The 22,531-nt window shown below is 39.2% G+C and overlaps 1 protein-coding gene across 7 annotated transcripts in view; it reads right to left on the bottom strand.

Moving 5' to 3' along the window:
- Window positions 1-350: 350 nt before the first annotated feature.
- limk1a (LIM domain kinase 1a) overlaps window positions 351-22,531 on the bottom strand; it is a 98,491-nt gene continuing 76,310 nt past the window's right edge. For all 7 annotated transcript variants that reach the window (XM_057350360.1, XM_057350366.1, XM_057350365.1 and 4 more), the window contains 7 exons: window positions 19,704-19,835; window positions 19,564-19,623; window positions 5,656-5,721; window positions 5,222-5,390; window positions 4,801-4,856; window positions 4,374-4,531; window positions 351-3,702 (listed from right to left, as the gene is read on the bottom strand). In XM_057350360.1, coding sequence (XP_057206343.1) covers window positions 3,561-3,702; window positions 4,374-4,531; window positions 4,801-4,856; window positions 5,222-5,390; window positions 5,656-5,721; window positions 19,564-19,623; window positions 19,704-19,835 — 783 coding nt within the window. In that variant the 3' untranslated portion in view covers window positions 351-3,560. The remainder of the gene's footprint in view (window positions 3,703-4,373; window positions 4,532-4,800; window positions 4,857-5,221; window positions 5,391-5,655; window positions 5,722-19,563; window positions 19,624-19,703; window positions 19,836-22,531) is intronic.

Raw genomic sequence — 22,531 nt, 5'->3', positions numbered from 1 at the left:
TGCATATGTTCTGTTTTGTTGTAGTGTGAATAAAAAAACGTTGACACGCGAACTACACTGTCTGCACGTGACACTTTGTATATTATGTGAAGCCAAATGTATTAATAAACCATGTACTAATTAATATACTAAACACTGTATTGCTTCATATGCAAAAACATCTCGATGTTCAAAATGACGGCTGTAAATGTCATAATTATTATTAGTAACACTTTATTTTGATAGTCCACTTCTGACATTTAACATATAAGTAATTTTGCAACTACATGCCAATTTATTCTCCTAATCCTAACCGTATCTCTAACCTTAACAGTCTGCCAAGAGTTAGGAATGACAACAACAGCGTAAAATCAGGAGCATCAGTTTTATTCTGTGCTGAATTACAGTCGCCTTCTTGAATGTTGGTCGTTCACAGCCAGTATGTTTAAAGTGCAGAGTCATTTTCACAGCTTTAATAACAACATTAAATTACAGGAAACAAACAAAACTGTGTACCTGAAATATTCAACTTGACAATGGAGATATGGAAAATATAAATATATAAAAAAAACAAGGAATTCTCATTAAAACATGTAGGCCTAAGCAGTGACAATAAAAACAAAACAAAATCAACTCCTCAGGCTCAAAACGCACTAAAAGTCGTTGGCAAGGCTAGCATAAAACAAAGGCACAGCAATGTCTAGAGGTAAAACCATTGTTTCAGCATTCATTCATGTCTGCCGAATCGTGCATGACATTTTCGCAAAAGTTCAGGGTACATGGCAAACACGTTGTTTATGAACTGTTCAACTCTTGTTGCATGTACAAATCTGTCATCACATTCTACTGTGATTTCCACTAATGCCATGATCTTCTTGACCAGTTCTGGTGCCCTGAGTTGGACATATAAATGTTCAAAGCTAGACTACATCATTTAAGTGCTCTTTTACTGTACAGGCCAGCAGCGATTCATTCAAGCTTACTTGACAAGATTTAACAGTTAGAATGTAAAGACAACTTTCACAAAAAACCCTTGATAGGCAGCAGTGTGACCACACTCCTGAGCAGCCTTTCTCACACACAGACACGCTACTGAAATGAATGTGTGTGATGTTATTACAGTGTCTTTGTTTGGTTACAGACAAAAATAGACACGTGACATGGCTTTTTAACAGGTACCACTATTGGCACCATATACGAGCAAGATCAGGCCGTGTGATTCTTTAAACTAAAGAAGGGAGAGGGCAGGTGGCAAATATGGCCATTAATCCCATGAATCTGAACCAAGCCAATGCACACATTCAAATCAACTCATATTAGCTAATTCTCCAGTCTGTCATGTTATCGGTTTTCTGCTCAGGAGGTGGGGCCAAACTTCACAAAAGGCTCCATCAGTGACTTGCATTCATATTTACAAAAATCTCAGTTCTGAGTAATAAAAAAATGCAAAGGCTTCCGAGGTAGCCCCTTCTTCACATAGTGCAAATAAAATCATTTTCTAACAGAGATAATAGTGGTTCTATTGAGAAATAGAGGCTGTTTTTTCTTTTAATGGCCTTTGACTTCCATCTATAGACATCCTTTCCTTGCAGTCCTCCTCTGTTTCTCTTTATTATTAAGAACATTTGCTCATCCTTAAGAGGATAGCTGGACTTAGAGTGGAGGGTGCGACACTTAGCGAGTGACGCCATGCAGCATGTCTCCGGAAAAAGTAAGGAAAAGCATGCAGGGGAAGCGTTTTGTGCAAGATATTTACAGGCGGTAGCGTTGTGTAAACAAGAGGGCTCCCAAAGCATTTTTGCAACGGTTCACAATAAGCTGCAGAAAATGATAAAACACAGAAAATTTGTAACAGTGATCAAGTGAAAGTCACAAAATCTGCGAGGAACATGTCCAGGTCACACTGCAGTCCAAAATGAAAGAAACTAAAGCATGTTTTTTTTTGACAATTGTGACAATTTTCATAGCTGTTAAACTTCAAAATTTCATCCATTGCCAGAAAATGCAAAAATGTTATTTTACCTTACCGTAATATTTGGCACAGACATGTTTTTGTGAGATTCACTTCGTCAAAGGATCAGTTAATCACTAAAGATCTGTAAATGCCTAAGACATGTGTATTTCATTTTCTTTGTTGTCGACACAAATGTAAAGCCACTAAAATGTTCATTATTTTAAAGTGACCTTTCTCAGGTCCTGTACGCGAGGGCCTTTTAGCAAATGTACGAATTAAAAATATGCTAATATGGGATCTGTATACAAAATAATTTCCGCACATATACAATATGTCAAACATTTACAATATATATTACATTTAGAAATTTACACCAGGGAACGTGCTAGGGCTGTGTATTGGCAAGGACATCATGGTAGATGTTCACGATCCAATATTGTGATGCATTAAATATTCAATATATTGCAACCATTTTTTTTATTTAAAACTTGCTTTGGACCACCTGGGGTATTCTGTAAGAATGAGTATAAACAGAGTGGCCCTGACATGCGAGAGTGCCAAACGAGTGTGTAGAATAAAAGTACATTGCATCACAATAGACATGTGACTGAGTGGTAACCCACAAACTTTGTTTCATTAGATTTATTACTTCCTGACTTATTTTTAAAGTGCACCCACATGTCAGCTCTGAATGCTGGAGCGCCATGCACACCCGTTTTTGAGACAATGGGCGTATGTACATGATTAAAAAAATACGTAGGCCTAGCGATAGAAGAGGTTGGAATATCGTGAAAAAAATATTGTGATGTTTGCTTTATCGATATTTTTGCACAGCCCTAGAACGTGCCCGGCATCACCGTGCGGGAACAGATGTAGAATATTACCAGAACCAACACTGTTGGTTTTCACGATAAGACTGAATTTACCTAACGTAGAGAATGCAAAGACAATGTCTATGCTTTAAAACAGGCGTTCTAAATACTCAATGAATTGTGTCTAATCACAATGACGAGATGAAACTAGATTGACTGTTCAAGTTATCATGCGGCAGAAGTCTGACCTTTACAACAAGCTCTCGTTATAAGGAGTTTGACAAAGACCTGAAAATATTTTACGAACTGGAAACTTGCAATTGCGGTAATTGTGTTCACTAAAGACAACAGTACCATTATAATGAATGTCAAACAATAAGCCACAACAAAGACTATTTTCAGACGCATTTTTGAATGCATTAGGACGGATGAACCACAACTAAGTTTCTGATGTTGTAACACAGAGGTTCTGCAACGGACATGAGCGCCACTTAAAACGCCTGTAAACAACAGTTGACAGTGAAAAGCTTTTGTGTAAACACAATGTTGACAGCGAAAGCCTTTCAACTGAAACTGTTATGGTAACAGATCCAAACTGTCATGGCACTGCCGTTTGGTATTGACACACAAGCAATATGTTGTGAAATGATTTGATGGCTGAATTTCTATCAGCACGGTGTCTGTGACCGTCGACCCATCAACACAGCAATGGAGTGGACCTCAAAGTCTTCAGGGGAATGTTTAGGCATGAGATGAGACCGCTGGCCCTCTGTCAACAGGGTCTTCTGTGAAAACCATCAGGGGCTCATCAGAGATCACGGGTTACTCCGGCTGCTGGGTAATTGTTTCTGCCAGAAGTCACTGTGAATGTGTTTCAGCTCTGACACCAAATGCAGACCCAATTCCAAATGCATGTTCAGGTTCTCCAACCACGCCTCCAGCTTAGTGAATGCAGGCCTGCAACGAAAACATGTGTTCACTCACAGTATGTGTAGAGCAGACACAAGGCATATATTCAAAACAGCATTTCAGAATACATAGTTACTTATAACATTTCTAAAAAAAACAAAAACACTAGAAAAGGAAAGGAAAGCAAAACTTGATGTTGAGCTTGATTGATGTTTTAAATCTCTTAGTCAATAAATGTTGCATAGTTCTAAAGTAGAGTGAATACTTGGGCTGTCTTAGGCTACAGTACATACTCTCAAAAGACATCTAAGGTGTTTGGAAGGGTGGCTAAACGGCTGCTAGTGTGTCCTGAATGGTTGCCATGGCATTGATTAGTGTATAATTAATGCCACAGTCACACTAGACATTTTGTTCCATTGACTTCCATTCATACGTATCGTGACGATGTGTGACCAATAGAAGATTTTTAGCAATGTGTTTTTTGGTTGCTACCCATACACGCAGGGCTCTTTGTTGAAATGTTGCATTCTAGGAGTCAGTGTGACCGTGGCATAACTATCAAATACAATACAAGAATGTTGGCTTTGTCACAATCTATTATTATATTAAATATAACAAATAATAACTACCATCTTTTGTGATTTTTTTACTGAAGTTTCTAACAAGACATTACAAGAAGTGAGTTTTCTCTTGAAGGATTGGAAGTGTTTGACCCGAACCTTTTCTCAGCGTCCAGGTCACAGCACAGAGCCGCCATGGGGAAGAAAGAGGTCGGGCAGTCGGCAGGGCAAAAGTCATCCAGAAAACCCTTCACGTTCAGCCCAAAATCCATCGCCCGGGGCAAATAGTCAGGGTCAGCATTTACTCGCCCTATAATCTGAGAAACAACAGACAGTCGGACCAGGAAAGCTTTGAAAACAGCGGAAGTATGACCTGTGCCCTCGACAAATGAATGTAACAACATGTATAACGCTGGGCTTTACTAATCCATACAACATGGTCAGACCACATAGACACCAACAGCTTCTCTCTGTACTAACCACTACTGTCAGTGACTCCAATTAAACACACTCCCTGGAAGTTCAGCAGCTATTCTGAACGTTTACTGCCTGGCAGTCTGTGATTATTCCATCCGGAAGCACTCACCTCACACAGTATGATGCCGAAGGAAAAGATGTCGACCCTCTCATCATAGCTCTTTCCTATGGAAAACATTCATCACAGAAAACTCATTAACACGCTTTTTTTCTTTTATAGATGCAATAAAACTGATGTAAAGTTCATTTCTTGTGTCTAGATCTAATCATTTAAAGAAACAAAGAATGCAGTTTATACACAAAAATACAGAAATCTAGATATTTAGTCAACTCTCCAATCAGAACAAGTCCAATATTTTAGCAGCATTTTTAGAATAAGAAACAAGCAGTTAAGCAGTTGACTGTTTTGTATAAACAAATTGACCACTATAAATACGTTTTATAGTGAATTACGACACAATTTATTGTAAATTACGACACAATTAACACTAAATGTATAATAAATTCAATAAAAAGCGTCACTATCTCACCGTGGATCATTTCAGGAGCCATCCAGTACGGGTTTCCCACCACAGTGTATCTCTTCCTCCGGTCCGCCTTCTTTACACTGGGCACCTGTCCGGACGTCAGTTTGTCCTGGCTTTTCTCTTCCACCATGAGCCGGGCCAGACCGAAGTCTGCCACCACCACACTGTTGTTCTTTAAGAGCACAAAACACCAGACAACGTCAGCAGATGTTCATCTCTCCTATCTTCAGCTTTCATTTATACTGATATACAGAAGGCTTATTCTTCTTCTTAAATCTCTGTCTCCTGCTCATGATCTCTAAGCAACAACACAGATAAAGCAAATTCTTCTCTACAAACAGTTTCTTGTCCTCTACTATACTGCATAAATACAAGCATTAAACCGTACTGCATAAAGCACAAGTCAACAGAAGGTGTGTGATGGGGCTGTGACTGACCTCTCCGACCAGACAGTTGTGCGAGTTGAGATCTCGATGGATGATGTTCATGGAGTGCAGGTACGCCTGTTAGATGAAGCAGGTCACATCATCACTGTGTGCTATGAATATCAACCTCTAACCAGGGTCAGGAATTAACTTTTTTATTAAGAGGCAAAATTTGCCCCTTGGAAATTATTTCCAGGGGGATTTATTATCTTAATGAGAGCAATTTTTGTAATTACCTTATTAAATGCTGTCTTTTTTTGTCAAATACTTCAACGTAATCAATTCGTTCAACCACTTAGAAATTGAATAATGTCGTATAGACAGGATATGATCAACATTTGCATCTGCTCATGCCTTAACTGGCATACTTTCACACCCTCCTATGAAGGCATTATAATGCCATGAAGAAACGAGCGCGATGCTGATGCTTGCAGCACACGGCAAATAACTTCCGCGAGAGGACAACGGATATACACGCGAGGAAACGGGATCCCGCGAGCTCGTTTTGAAACCTTCGCGCGCGCATGTGTTGCCCCCTTGTCTCTACACATGGCATCCATAGTGCGCGCAATACAAGCCCTCGCGCGCATGACATCTTCTGTGTATGGCAAGCCGATGGTATCAGAATTACGCCATAGATTAAACGCGTTTATATCCGAACGGGATTTTTTTACAGTGTATGTACAGTGGCAAGAAAAAGTATGTGAACCATTTGGAATTTCATGGTTTTCTGAAAAAAATTGTCATAAAATGTGATCTGATCTTCATCTAAGTCAAGGGTATTGACAAACATAATGTGTCTAAAATAATAACACAACATTTTTTTGATCTTTCATGTCTTTATTGAGAACAACCAAAAAACCTCGTAGTGCTTGTGGAAAAAGTATGTGAACCCTTGAGTTAATGACCTCAAAAAAGCTAATAGGAGTCAGGTTTTAGCACACCTGGAGTCTCCTTAAGATAATACGTTTGGAGGTGTGGACTACAGCTACTTGGACTGATAAAAACCCCTCAAACTTTTGGAGTTTGCTTTGCACAAGAACACGCTTATGTGAGCCTTGCCTCGCCAAAAAGAGCTTGCAGAGGATCTACGATCAAGAATGGTTGATTTACATAAGGCATGCAAGGGTTACAAAGTTATTTCAAAGACTTTAGAAATTCACCAGTCTACAGTTTGGCAAACAATCTACAAATGGAGACACTTTGGGACTGTTGCTACTATACCAAGAAGTGGGCGCCCAGTCAAAATGACACCAAGAGCACAACGAAGACTCATCAATGAGGTAAAGAAACAACCCCGAATGACAGCCAAAGATTTGAAGGCATCGTTGGAACTTGCTAACATCTCTGTTCATGAGTCTACAATACGTAAACCACTGAACAAGCAGGGTATCCACGGCAGGACACCACGAAGGAAGCCATTGCTTACTAAAAAGAACATTGCTGCACGCCTGAAGTTTGCAAAAGAGCACATTGACACTCCACAGCGGTATTGGCCAAATGTTTTGTGGACCGATGAAGCTAAGCTTGAACTATTTGGAAAGAACACACAGCACTACATCTGGCGTAGAAAGGGCACGGCATATCATCATGAAAACATCATCCCAACTGTAAAGTATGGTGGAGGAAACATCATGATTTGAGCCTGCTTTGCTGCATCAGGGCCTGGCCAGCTTGGAATCATTGAGGGGAAGATGAATTCCCAAGTATATCAGACAATTCTTCAGGATAATGTGAGAATGTCTGTACGTCAGCTGAAACTGTGTAGAAGGTGGGTGATGCAACAGGACAACGACCCAAAACTCCGGAGCAAGTCCACAACAGAATGGCTTCAGAAAAACAATATCCACCTTTTGGAGTGGCCAAGTCAGAGCCCAGACCTCAACCCAATAGAGATGCTATGGATTGACTTGAAGAGGGCCATACACATGAGACGTCCAAAGAATATGACCGAGCTAAAGCAGTTCTGCCAGGAAGAATGGGCTAAAATTCCTCCTCAACGATGTGCAGGTCTGATCCACAGCTACAGGAAGCGCCTGGTTGAGGTTATTGCTGCTAAGGGGGGGTCAACAAGTTATTAATTCTAAGGGTTCACTTACTTTTCCACTGCCATTTTGAATGTTGAATGACTGTGTTCAATAAAGACATGAAAGATCAGAATTTTTTAGTTATTATTTTTAGACACATTGTTTGTCAATACCCTTGACTTGGATGATCAGATTAATATAGTATATTGTGCCTTGTTTTTACGGATTTTTTTAGTGTAGGCGATGTTTATGATGCACCTGCTGATGAGAACGATTCTGCATGACGCATTTAAAAAAAGAATAGACTTTTAAAAAACATAATTAAAAAGCATATACATGTTAACACACAGCTTTATTGTAGGCTAAATAAAGTGCATTCATTATTACTGCAAAAGATGCATATCAAGCAGAGCGAGACTGACTATTGCGTTAAAGGAATTAACATACTGTAATAAAGTGCGGGACTTGATTGATGTTAAGGGTTATGCAAAGGGTAATGATCTTACTCTGACTGAAACATCCAAAGTGCGCACATCAGAATGTATGTGTCTCGCAAACATAATTATGTCTCAAGTGAATGCTTGGTGACATGCCGGGGGAAATATTTGATCCGTCCAGGTCTTAAGGCCTTAACTCTCGATGTCAATCAAATGAATAAAATAAACATAAATAAAAAACATAGACTTTACCTATAGATAGGGGGTTTTGAGTTGGTGTGTGCCAAATTTGCTGGAATTGGATGCAGTAATTTTTTACATAAAATTCACTTGAAAAAAGGATTTTCAAAAAAATCTTTATTCCACTAATCAAAACATAGTAATATCAATGGCCACTACAAGGATTTAGTACCAAGGCCATGGTGAATTAGATCCTGGCTCACCTCATCAGTGATTGGGTGAGAGCAGTTCAAACTTATTGGCTGTGGAAATCAGCGGGAGGGGCTCATTATACAACAGACAAAACGCTGTAAAAGACGCGCGCTCTGTGCAACCAAAACGGCGTTTTTACGCCGTCATATGGCCAGACAGCGGCGCAAAAGGCGCCGCTTTTCGGGGCACCTTAAAACGCCGTTTAATACGGCGTTATGGACAGCTTTTCGCACAGTTTTTATGGCGTTTGGATGTAAACGCATTGCGTAATTCTGAACCATTTTGCTTTTTTCTTCCTGCATGCATAAAAAAAATTCTAATTTATTTATATAACGCTTTTCGCAATTTGCATTGTTCAAAAGCAGCTTTACAGAAGAAAATCTATAAAAAACAAACAAACACAAAAACACTTAAGGTAAAACAGCACATGGTGTTTGTAGAGCAAGCAAGGTCGTTCTAATTAAGCTATGTTAACGGAATTTACCAAACCTTAATCTAATAACATAATATATTATTTTATTTCACTTGTATTTTACACTTTGCACTGAATTAAATTACATTTTAGCATTAACGGAAATGTCTGTAAAATAAAGGAAAATGTACTGGTAATTTTCTGCCAGTACTTTATCTGTTTTAACAGGATTTTTTTACTGTGTATGTAATTTCGTTTAATTAGGCCTACTATTCGGAGCAATGGGATCAGTAGGCTTATAACCACCATCTTTGTGCAAACCAACTTTTTAAAATTGTTTTTTCCTGTAGCTTGTAAGTAGCATGCCCGCATCCCTACTCATTTTGCCATGTTCTCGCCAGGCTAGGCTGCATGAGTGGGTTGCCGGGCCTGAATCCCGCACTTAATCTCTATGTGCTGAATAATATTTTTTTCCATTTCATTGTAAGTTTCTTTGCAGTTCCACGCACGATAGCGTCAGTATCTTCACGGAGGTAAATGGCAAGGCATTTGGCATTGACTTGGGCTGTGTTATATTTTAGTTAATAAATTCATGCTTGTTACATTACAATCATTGCGCAACATATATATACAGTGAGGGAAATAAGTATTTGATCCCCTGCTGATTTTGTAAGTTTGCCTACTTACAAACAAATGAAGGGTCTATAATTTTTATGGTGGGTTTATTTTAACTGATAGACACAGAATATTTAAAAAAATCAGGGGAAAAAAATGTTATATAAAGGTTATAAATTGATTTGCATTTCAGTCAGTGAAATAAGTATTTGATCCCCAAGCAAAACATAACTTTGTACTTTGTGGAGAAACCCTTGTTGGCAAGCACAGAGGTCAGACATTTCTGATAGTTGGTCACCAGGTTTGCACATGTGTCCGGATACATTTAGTCCACTCCTCTGTCAATCTTTAAGGTTTCTTGGCTGTCGCTCAGCAAATTGGAGTTTTAGCCTCCTTCACAGAGGTTCTATAGGACTAGGGTCTAGAGACTGGCTAGGACATTTAATGTGCTTCTCCTTAAGCCACTATTTGGTTGTCTTGGCAATATGTTTTGCGTCTTTGTCATGTTAAAGGCTCATCCATGACCCATCTTCAGTGACCTAGTTAAGGGGAGGAGGTTCTCGTCCAAGATTTTACGGTACATGGGCCCGTCCCTCAGCCCCTCAATGCGGTGAAGTCATCCTGTATACCTGTAGCAGAGAAAAAGCCCTAAAGCAGAATGTTTCCAACACTGTGCTTCTCTGTAGACATGATGTTCTTGGGCTCATAGTCAGCATTTCTCTCCCTCCAAACACAGGAGTCCATTTTGGTCTCACAGCAGTGCCAGCACTTTCGCCAAAGCCTTTTCTGAATCATTTTTATGTTCATTGTCAAACTTAAGACGAGCCAGGCGGGCCTTCTTGGGCAGGAGGACCTTGCGGGTGCTTCAGGATTTCAGTCTACTGTGGCATAGCGTGTTACCAATGTGTTACCAATGTTTTGCTTGCTAACTGTGTTCCCAACTGTCTTGAAATCATTAACAGGCTTCTTCCGTGTAGTTCTGGGCTGATCTTTAACATTTCTCATGATCATCTTTACCCCATTGGGGAAATATTGCAGGGAGCTCCAGAACAAGGGCATTTGATAGTTATTTTGTATATCTTCTATTTCCAAATAATCACACCAACAGTTGTCTCCTTCTCACCAAGCTTCTGTCTGTAGCCTATTCAAGGTTTGTGCAGGTCTCCAATCTTGTCGCTGACATCCTTTAAAACCTATTTGGTCTGGACCATGGTGTTGGAGAGGTTGAACTGGAAGATACAGATTCTGTTGGCAGGCATCTTTTATATACATAACAAGCTGATTTAGGAGTACTTTCTTAAAGTGACAGGACTAATCTGTGGTCCATATAGGCACATAACCAATCTGTGGAGCCAGAATTCTTGCTAGTTGGTAGGGGATCAAATACTTATTTCACTGACTGAAATGCAAATCAATTTATAACCTTTATATAACATTTTTTTCCCCTGATTTTTTTTTATATTCTGTGTCTATCAGTTAAAATAATCCCACCATAAAAATCATAGACCCTTCATTTGTTTGTAAGTAGGCAAACTTACAAAATCAGCAGGGGATCAAATACTTATTTCCCTCACTGTATATATATATATATAGTAGGGCTGTCAAAATTAACACGTTAATAACACGTTAACGCAAATTCCTTTTAACGGCACTAATTTTATTAACGTGCGATTAACGCAGCGCGCATTTTCTGTTTGAACCTTGGCCTTGCCCGTAGTTTGAGAAAGTAAACGATGCAGCAGCAAACAGAAATGGAGAAATAAATAGGTCTTCTGAACGTAAAATTCATATATAAAACGATGTCTGATGGTTCTGTCGACAAGACTAAAGTGATCTGCATTTATTGTCGATGTGAATTAAGCTATCACCGCAGCACGTCGAGTTTAAAATATCACTTGAAGCGAAGCATACAACTGATGCAGAGAGCTCTCTTCCTCGCGGCAGACCACACTAGATTGTTTTCAGCAGAGACGGATGGACAACTTCACAAGCAACAGACTCACCACATCGATAGCTTAATGGGTGGCTACAGCATGTAGGCCAGTTAATGTAGTGGAGGATGAGGGTCTACTTGAAATTATTCGCATCGCATCTAACGATTACACATACGAACTACCTTCGAGAGCCACTGTTACAAGCAAGATTCACGACTCTTACGAAGAGGAGAAAGCGAAAGTCGAGGAGGCGATAAGACAGACAAACACGGTTGCGCTCACCAGTGATTACTGGACTTCCCTCAGTAACCATAGCTACCTGGGGGTCACGGCTCATTATTTTGACACACACTGGAAACTACGGTCGCACGCTTTGACCGTCATGAAGACAGACGAGAGGCACTATGCTGACGTTTGCGCTGAGCACTTTCTGCAGGTAGCCAGACAGTGGAATATTGAATTCAAAATTAGCCCACTGACCACCGATAGTGCACGCAACATGATTGCCGCGGCCAGGCAGCTTCCGTTCGAGCATATGCCTTGCATTGCACACAGCCTCCACCGAGCTATCACAGTTGCGAAAATGTAAACATGCTTGTGTAAGTAAATAGTTCAGTGCAGAGAAAGAAGTAATGGGAACCTGTGTTTTTCCAGTTTTTTTTTTCATGTGTTTAATAGACATGTACAAGTTCTTTGAAAAACATCTATGACCTTTGAAACATGTCTAGTCTCCATGCTCTATGTTGAGTATGGTTTCACTAATAATAAACAATATACATTTGCATAAAGCATCAATATTTGTCCATGCCCATGTTGATTAGAGTATTAAAAACTTGAAAAGTATTCATTTAAGGTACATTTATAATGGATAAAAATGTGCGATTAAGTTGCGATTAATCACGAGTTAACTCATTACAATCATGCAATTAATCGCGATTAAATATTTTAATCGATTGACAGCCCTAATATATAGTCAATCAATTTTTGTAATATGGAAACGAAAATCACATGGGCTACTGATAAGAGACATGCATAGACTAAAAGGCCCCTGTAAGTCGCTTTGGATAAAAGTGCCTGCTAAATGCGTAAATGTAAAATCTATTACTGTTCGTTTGTCCTGTTTATAGCACGAAAGTCCACTGATGTGTGAGTTCAGCAGCAAAAATCAAGTGCAGATACGGTTTATAAAAAGATCTCTCATTCCAGACTTTCTTTTCATACTGACCACGCATTAAGTACTGAAATATAAATCTAAAAATGACCAAGCGATACAGATAAACAGAACAAGACCAACTACGTAAAAATTGACTAATGGATCAAGCGGGTCTCAAACCGACGTTTGATGCTGTCATAGATTGCGAGTCAATCTCGCTAACCAGCAGACCACCACTCACAGTAGTTAGCCTTTGCTTAAAGGGAATGCAGTTTACTTTTTACTCTGGCTGACCTCGCTTATACCAGGAGTGATTTGTGGTGTTGGAAATTAGCTAATACAGTATTTCAACCGATTGCTTTTTTGCTTTTCACGTAGGCCATACGCGCTATATGTAATACGCAGGATACATTAAATGGGATCGGTTGGCCTTTATACAATTGCTGACCACGTTGTGTAACTATACATTTCCAAAGAGAAGAAGTCGCGTCTTCGGAAAGCAAGCAATGGTTTGTTTAATATTAGCAAAGTTAACACTGCGCAGATAATAAAATCCTGTAAAATGATCAGTGGTAAATTGCTCTGGTCTGGCTCAGTTCATCAGTGACTGGGTGAGAACAGTTCGAATTTACTGGCTGCGGAAATCAGCGGGAGGGGCTCATTATACGACACACAAAACGCCGTAAATAACGTGCGCTCTGTGCAACCAAAACGGCGTTTTTTACGCCGTCATATGGCAAGACAGCGGCGCAAAAGGCGGTGCTTTTCAAGCGCCTTAGAATGCCGTTAAATACGGCGTTATGAACGACTTTTCGCGCGTTTTTTACGGCGTTTGGAATCGCGACGCCGTATTTTGCGGCGCAAATACTGTTTAAAACGCCGTCAAAAACGGCGTTCGGATATAAACGCGTTTAATCTATGGCGTAATTCTGACACCATCGGCTTGCCATATGCCAGCATCAGCATTGCGCTCGTTTCTTTATGGCATTATAATGCCTTCATAATCATTTGTTCTCATCTCTGCGAGCGCACGCGTCAGTTGTTCTCCCCTGGATTGCCGATTGGAAGAGCTGTAGGTGACTTCTGTTTAAGAACGTAAGTGTTGTATTCGACTGCGGTCAGGCCAGCCTCGACTTTGAAAATGACTGTCAAGCCAGCCCTCACGGTGGTTTTCTGTGCGCGCATATATGACAGATTGCGGTAGGAGCGCGGGAGGACAAATTTCAAATTAAAAGCGGTTTCGCACACTATCATTTGCTAGTGTTTTTCCGGTTGCAAGTGATGTTGCTAGTGCAATGAGAGACTATGTTAAAGGGTTGCTATGCAGTTTCTATGATGTTCTGGGTGATTTCTAGGCCGTTGATGAGGTATTTTGGTGGTTGTAAGAGTATTGCTATGTAGTTTCTATGATGTTCTGGGTGATTATTTCTAGGCCATTGATAAGGTATTTTGGTGGTTGTAAGAGTGTTGCTATGCAGTTTGTGTGGCGTTCTCTGTGTGGTTGCTAGGTCGTTGCTAAGGCATTCTTGTGGTTGGTTTTGGCCTAGTGGGGAAGTTGTGGCCTGGTGGTTAGAGAGTCAGACTCGTAACCAAAAAGTCATGGCTGTCCTCTGCTCCGGGTGTGTGTGTTCATAACTCACATGATAGGTTGAATGCAGAGGTCACATTTCGGTTATGGCTGACCATGAAATAACTAAAAATAACTGACAAATAGATAACTCTTAATACACAATATCAGGACTGTCTGATGTGATGTTTTAAATACCCCCCCAAATGTCCCATAGAAGCTGTTTTTTTTCTATATGTTCAGATAGCTGATAAAAGGAAACTACTTGTTTTGTGAAAATGATTTCACCTCAGAATCATAGTACACCATCTCATATTGTCCATCATACAATATCAGGACAGTCTGATGTGGTGTTTTTAAATAAAAGTCCCTCAAATGTCCAATTTATGCTGTTTTTTTCTATATGTTCACATAGGTGTTAAAAGGAAACTACCTGTTTTGTGAAAGTGATTTCACCTCATATTCATAGTACACCACGTCAGATTGTCCATCATACAATATCAGGACAGTCTGATGTGGTGTTTTTAATTAAAATTCCCCTGAATATCCTATATACACTGTTTTTTTCTATATGTTCAGATAGGTGTTAAAAGGAAACTACCTGTTTTGTGAAAGTAATTTCACCTCAGAATCATAGTATACCATCTCATATTGTCCATCATACAATATCAGGACAGTCTGATGTGGTGTTTTTAAATAAAAGTCCTGGACAATATGAGATGGTGTACTATGAATATGACGTGAAATCATTTTCACAAAACAGGTAGTTTCCTTTTATCAGCTATCTGAACATATAAAAAAAACACTGTATTTAGGATATTCAGGGGAATTTTATTTAAAAACACCACATCAGACTGTCCTGATATTCTATGATGGACAATCTGACGTGGTGTACTATGAATATGAGGTGAAATCACTTTCACAAAACAGGTAGTTTCCTTTTAACACCTATCTGAACGTATAGAAAAAAACAGCATAAATTGGACATTTGAGGGACTTTTATTTAAAAACACCACACCAGACTGTCCTGATATTGTATGATGGACAATATGAGATGGTGTACTATGATTCTGAGGTGAAATCACTTTCACAAAACAGGTAGTTTCCTTTTAACAGCTATCTGAACATATAGAAAAAAAACAGTGTATATAGGATATTCAGGGGACTTTTACTTAAAAACACCACATCAGACAGTCCTGATATTGTATGATGGACAATCTGAGATGGTGTACTATGAATATGAGGTGAAATCACTTTCACAAAATAGGTAGTTTCCTTTTAACACCTATCTGAACATATAGGAAAAAACAGTGTATATAGGATATTCAGGGGACTTTTACTTAAAAACACCACATCAGACTGTCCTGATATTGTATGATGGACAATCTGAGATGGTGTACTATGAATATGAGGTGAAATCACTTTCACAAAACAGGTAGTTTCCTTTTAACACCTATCTGAACATATAGGAAAAAACAGTGTATATAGGATATTCAGGGGACTTTTACTTAAAAACACCACATCAGACTGTCCTGATATTGTATGATGGACAATCTGAGATGGTGTACTATGAATATGAGGTGAAATCATTTTCACAAAACAGGTAGTTTCCTTTTATCAGCTATCTGAACATATAGAAAAAAAAAACGCTTATTTGGGACATTTGGGGAGGTATTTAGAACATTACATCAGACAGTCCTGATATTGTGTATTAAAAGTTATCTATTTGTCAGTTATTTTTAGTTATTTCATGGTCAGCCATAACCGAAATGTGACCTCTGCATTCAACCTATCATGTGAGTCGTGAACACACACACCCGGAGCAGAGGACAGCCATGACTTTTTGGTTACGAGTCTGACTCTCTAACCACCAGGCCACAACTTCCCCACTAGGCCAAAACCAACCACCAGAATGCCTTAGCAATGACCTAGCAACCATACAGAGAACGCCACACAAACTGCATAGCAACACTCTTACAACCACCAAAATACCTTATCAATGGCCTAGAAATCACCCAGAACATCATAGAAACTACATAGCAACACTCTTACAACCACCAAAATATCTCATCAACGGCCTAGAAATCACCCAGAACATCATAGAAACTGCATAGCAACCCTTTAACATAGTCTCTCATTGCACTAGCAACATCACTTGCAACCGGGAAAACACTAGCAAATGATAGCGTGTGAAACCACTTTTATTTTGAAATTTGTCCTCCTGAAATTTGTCCTTTGCTCCTACCGCAATCTGTCATACATGCGCGCACAGAAAACCACCGTGAGGGCTGGCTTGACAGTCATTTTCAAAGTGGAGGCTGGCCTGACCGCAGTTGGATATGCATACTTTTAAAGTAGTTTATAAAATTATCTCTTAAATGCAATTCGGGGTTTCTAGGAGACGCCGTGTGCGATGCTCGTCTCCTGTACGAAAGAGGTGGCTTCTACCAGTCTAGTGGTATTAATTTCATTATTCAAGGTACGGTGTGTGTGTATATATATATATATATATATATATATATATATACATATATATATGTATGTATTTATCTGATATTTGGGGAATGATTGTGTAACTGGGAGAAAGGAAGTCATGTATCAGTGACTTAATTGTGTTGAGTATAAAAGGATTGGGCAACATTTTAGGTGATTATTTTGGTTTTATATTTATCATGCTTGTTAATACTTTTCCTCTTTAGTGAGGTGGTTGGTTTTGATAGCCCAGCAACACAAGGTCTCTCCCTTTCACGAGGCGGCTCGTCGTGTGGCCGTTTACAGCGTTTCTCCTTTCTATGAGGTGGCCTGCTCTTACAGTTCATTCAATCAGACTTTCAAGAGGTGTAAGCATTGTATATTAATTTCTAATGGTTATATAGAAATAGTTTGTATTGGATGCATGGTTATTTTAAAGAGAAAAGTTTAATGTATTGTATATTTAATGTTGTTTTATTTGCAGGCTCTGGATAGACTGTCGTATCCGAGAGCCACTGTTTTCTTTTCCCCACGTTATTTCTATTGTTTTGTTTGTTAAAGTTCTTTTTTTTTATTTTAGTCCTGTGAGGTAGACCATTACTAATCAATGCATAGTCACATTGCATGGATTATCCAGGGTAGTAATTGTTTTACATTTCTTTTCCCACATACAGAAGTTTTCTTTGCTTAGGTGGTTTTCACATTTGGGTTGTATATTTCTTTGAGCACATTTGAGTTGGTTTGGTCTTGTCGTGTTTATATTAGTCCTTCTGTACTGTGGCTATTTGATGTATTTATTTTACTTGTGGACCCTGATAAATGTTGACTGTTGATTGAACCTCTAATGGACTACTGTTGTGTCTTTTGTGTTTTAGATCATCGATCTTTTCTAATTTATTTATAATAAATCATGAAGATTTAAATGACTCTGTTTGGTGCTCTGTGACTCTTGGTTCATTGATTTGGACTACCTGTGTGCATAAATCATTCAGGTTCCCCTTCCTGTTAAATTGGGGTGGCGTAGTTTGTCAGTAGCCTTGCTTTTGTAGATAACACGGTATCATCCGAAAGCGACTGTGGGTTACACATACATACTTTTCTGTGCATTCTTTTTATTATTAATATAGATTGTTTGATTATTTTAAGGGATTTGCAGCATCATATATTTTCATTTTACTGTGAGATGGACAGTTAAACATTTACTTATCCTGAACCTTTTTCTTATTAAGGCTTCAATGTAATGACTGACCCTGGTTAATGGTACAAAGACTATTCTAGTGGCGGTAGAGGTTGTCTCTGGATGCGTAAGAAATCAGTGCAGATGTTATGCATTCTGTTGTAAAAGCAGGCTGTTTTATTAAGTTTAATTCTTTTTTTCTCTCGCTTCTCTGTGTGTTGCAGAACACACCGCTATTTTATAATTCTGAGCTCCGTGGTCTTTCTCGTGGATCAGCATTGTCACGGCGGTTACAGGAAAATTCACGAGTTTTTTTCTGCAGAGCATCATATCAGACTAAGGAGTGCAACATGCAACGAGTCCGCATTATTTTTGGGGCAACTTTTTTGACGTGCACCATCAGTACTACACGGTGTCATGGCTCTGCCTCTATTAGTCATGTTTTCTTGGTCCTGTGGCAGAGCCATGACAAAGCCTTAGGTTTTATGTGAGAAAGCCATGAGTTGTTTACGTTTGTACATCTCATGTGTTTTCTCGTGTCTCGTCATTGGCCCCGCCCCTCTCGTTTCATGTATTGCTTCCCTGCCTTGTCTAATGTTTCCCACCTGCCCTTTGTCATTATCCCTAGTTTGTCTTGCCTATATATGCCCTCTTGTTTCATTGTCCTGTGCTCGGTCATTGTACGTTTGTCGTGCCTACCCGTGTTTGATGTCAGCCTTACGTTCCATGTGCTCCCTGTTTGCTGTGTTCCTGTTTTCCCCATCTTAGTAAGTGTTTAGTTTAGTCTTTGTCTAAGTATTGTCTAGTTTAGTGTTTAGTTAGCCTTGGTCCTGGTGTTTGTATTATTATTTTGTCACCTTGTCGTTTACCCCCTCGTGGGTGTTTTGTTTCTCTCCCTTTGTGTTTAAATTGAAATCTTGCTTGTTAACCCCTTCACTGCCTGCCTGCATCTGGGTTCTTCTCTCCCCTGAGATTCTTGACACACGGTGCGCGTTTCATTGATTTTAAACACGTACGATAGTTTTTCATAGTTCATGTCAGAGTTTAAAATGCAGAAGCGGTGTGGTGTCATTTGCCTGTCAAATTAGCGCTTTACAGCTTTAACAAATTTGAACAGAAGTTCAGAAATATATGAGAATGCACTTTATTTGCACGCAACTCCTTTCATGCGTAATCTGAATTTATCAGAAGGGAGAGATAGACTGCACTGATTCTAAACCCACAGTCTTTAAAGAAAGACATGGGTACTTCTATTTGATTTAGGCCCTACCGGTTTTTATGATACAGATGTAACGTTTCTTCTATCGCTTCTGCTGCCTGAATGGATGTGCTTGTCCGCACGCAAGTTAAAATTGCAATCTGCGGGAGCTTCAATGAGTCCGCACGGTCGCGGCACACGTACGCAACTTAAAGAGAACATTGGTTGTAATATTTCTGTACCCATGCTTTACATTTTTAACAAAAAGTTGCCTGTGAGTAAACAGTAATTAGCGGACCCTTGCAGTTCCAACGCGGACCCCCGGTTTAAGACCCATGCTTTAATGGATACTTCCATTGTTTCATTGTAATCATGACAGTTGTGACGCATGTAGACGGGAGACAATTATTTCAGCAGAAGCACAGATAAAAAGACCAGAGTGGGGAAATCCCCACATCCCCCGGAAAATCACACCCTGGTTATAGAGTTCACTCACCATGCCAGAGGCGATGTCCTTGGCAAAACTGACTCTCTGTTTCCACGGATAACTGCTATCCTGTTCAATCACAGAACAGCGCATATTAACAGGAATGCATTAAATGCAACATTTGTCAGGTTCGCTACACAAACACACACCATTTTCTTGATTATTTCTCTCAGCGTTCCTCCTTTGATGTATTCGGCAATAAAGTTGAGCCGTTTGTCTTTGTAGAGGACACCGATGAACTTCAGGACATTAGGATGATCCAAACATCTCATTACTTTCACCTGCGCACATAACACAGCACAAACACACAAGTCTTCAGTTAAGACAATTATACACAGTATTATACATTAACAAATAACACAAGCTGATATTAATAATATTAAAAAAATCTTCAAATCTGTAAACTCATCTGCTCATAAGTACAATACATCTCCATTTTTAAAGACCATTTAATCCTAATGCACAGTACATTTTCTTCATCTTGTTTGTTTTATCTTATTAACATTTCCATTTCCAAGAAGCACTTCCGGAAAAACTCTTACATTTCCAGCAGAGTGCAACATCAGTGCAACACAAGAGCTGCTTTATAATGCATTATAAACTGATGAAAGACAAACAAGTGCTGTTGTAGAAATTAAACTATCATCTGCCAAACCTGCAGTGTCTTCATAGTATAACCCCTCATTTACCCTGGTGCATCAGCTGGCTAAATGATGATTTGAGGAGACGACCTTCTGCAGATTAATTATGGTACTGGAAGGGCAGGGCTGTACACAGGCCCGGATTAAGAACTCAGAGGCCCCTGGGCACAAGTGTGTTATGGACCCCCCCATACACACACATGCGCACAATAAAGTTTTAAATTAGCCTAGGGTACTATGTGTATGAAACACCTCTATGTTTCAGGATTACAGGATTACATTGACAAGTTACAAACTATGATCACAACCTGAAGGACAATATCAACACCTGTACACATCCCCCATCATACAGGATTTACAACAAGATTGCAACAAGGCTTTCCTGGACCAGCAACAACAATATTAAGACCTTTCCCTGCATACTGTAACTCACTGGCATATTCAAGCACACACTACCACCTCAACCTTTTAATTCAGTTCTATCAGATTCTTCCATAATTCAACACAAACATGCCAGATTCACAAAACTGTTCTTAAGAGAAAATATAAGAACTTTCTTCAGATAAATTACAGAAAGTTTTTAAAAATATTCTTAAATGCAATTCTAAAATATTTCCATCTTCATTTTTTCAAAGACTAAACGGGCAGGGCAGTCTTTGTCAATGATTATACTACAAGAGTAATTTGTCCATTTGTTAAACTTTATTTGTGTAACAAGCACCTCTCGACTCACGTTATGTAAGCGTGTAATGTGTTACAGTAAACGACATTAACAAGTATTATAAGTATTATTTAGCATATATATTATGACATCTTTTTTTTAAAAACATTTTGCGATGTATGTAAAAGCACTGTGGATTACCAATATTTAGCCTTCATTATTAGATAAAGGCAGTTACTGATCAACATTATATCAATATAAAATAATTCACAATTGGCAAGGAAACACCACCAAATGTAAAAAAACCTCTAATCTTTTAAGATTTAAGACAGCCACGAGGGTATATCAACTCATTATATTTACAACAATAAAATCGTTCTCATTGACATTTTCAGTTTCTGTTGTCAGTTCATGACGCGACATCATCTAACAACTTAGAATAAAAAGCGGTGATTTCGATTATTTGTTCTTTCACACAGCCTCATGGTAACCATGTGCATATTTACCGACGAACTTTGTTCATATTTATATATCCAAACAGTCGATAACAGTAAGCGGGTTTCCATCACTCTGGTTTTATTCGTATTTTGAAGTTTCGCATCAGACACGAGTGATGGAAACGCCAAATTTCGAATTAAAAACCCTTAATTCGCAAAAAAGTTTTTAAGATCGCTTGAGGTGGTTTTTCATCTTTGCGAAAAATTGTTAATGCGAATAATAGGAGATGGAAACGCATTTGCCGAATAAATTCCTCCAAAAAGTCACGTAACTGCACTATGAGACGGCGTAACCTGACTAACCAGAGTACTGATCTTGTTACACAGCATCAGAAATGTTGTGATGGTCATTCTTAAACGCCTGAGCAAAGTCGTCAAAGTATTCTGTAATTGCCTCTTAGAACTGTCACGACTGTGTTTCCCGAACAGCAGACATCCACAAAAGCAGCGCATTTATTGTGTTTTCTAATCGTCTGTTTGCGCAAGTATTATTATATATGAAAACTATTATATTCAGTGGCTTCTTACTTTTCTTACTGATATTTAGTGCCAGTTTATTAGGAAGTGACTAGTTGACTAGTTGGATGGAAACGGTGCTTATTCGCAAATGTTTTATGCGATATTCCAATTTTGCGCATAAGCTAAATTGGCAACTTTGGATGGAAACCCGGCTAGTGACAGGTTGTTGGAAACGCTGTTTTGTACTCATTTTATTGATGAGTTACCTGTCGTATGGTGCTGCTTCTTCCTGCCGGGAAAGGGAGACCTTGCGCTCGCGGGGCAGCACTGGCGATATTTTCTCACTGAATGAAAGCTAAGGTTTATCCAAGAAGTCGCTAGATTTGTCGCTATGTGCTTCTTCTAAACAAAATCCGATTAAATCAAAAGACAGACTTCCTAATTTAGAAACACTGTTTTGTGTGTGCACCTCCGTGTGCGCGGGAGAGAGAAGCGCACGGCAGAATGAATATGGCGCTGTTATGTGAAAATGTTTTCTCTTGCCTGGGCCCCAAGCGCGCATGGGCCCCTGGGCCTGTGCCCATAATGCCCATTGGATAATCCGGCCCTGGCTGTACAGTGCGACATATACAGTGCTGTGAAAAAGTACTTTCCCCCTTCCGGATTTTTTGTTTTTTGCATATTTGTCATGCTTAAATGATTCAGATCATCAAACACAT

This window comes from Triplophysa rosa, linkage group LG14 (assembly GCF_024868665.1).
Source record: "Triplophysa rosa linkage group LG14, Trosa_1v2, whole genome shotgun sequence".
NCBI lineage: Eukaryota > Metazoa > Chordata > Actinopteri > Cypriniformes > Nemacheilidae > Triplophysa > Triplophysa rosa.
The sequence above is the reverse complement of the archived record's forward strand: the minus strand, read 5'-3'. Positions and strand labels throughout refer to the sequence as shown.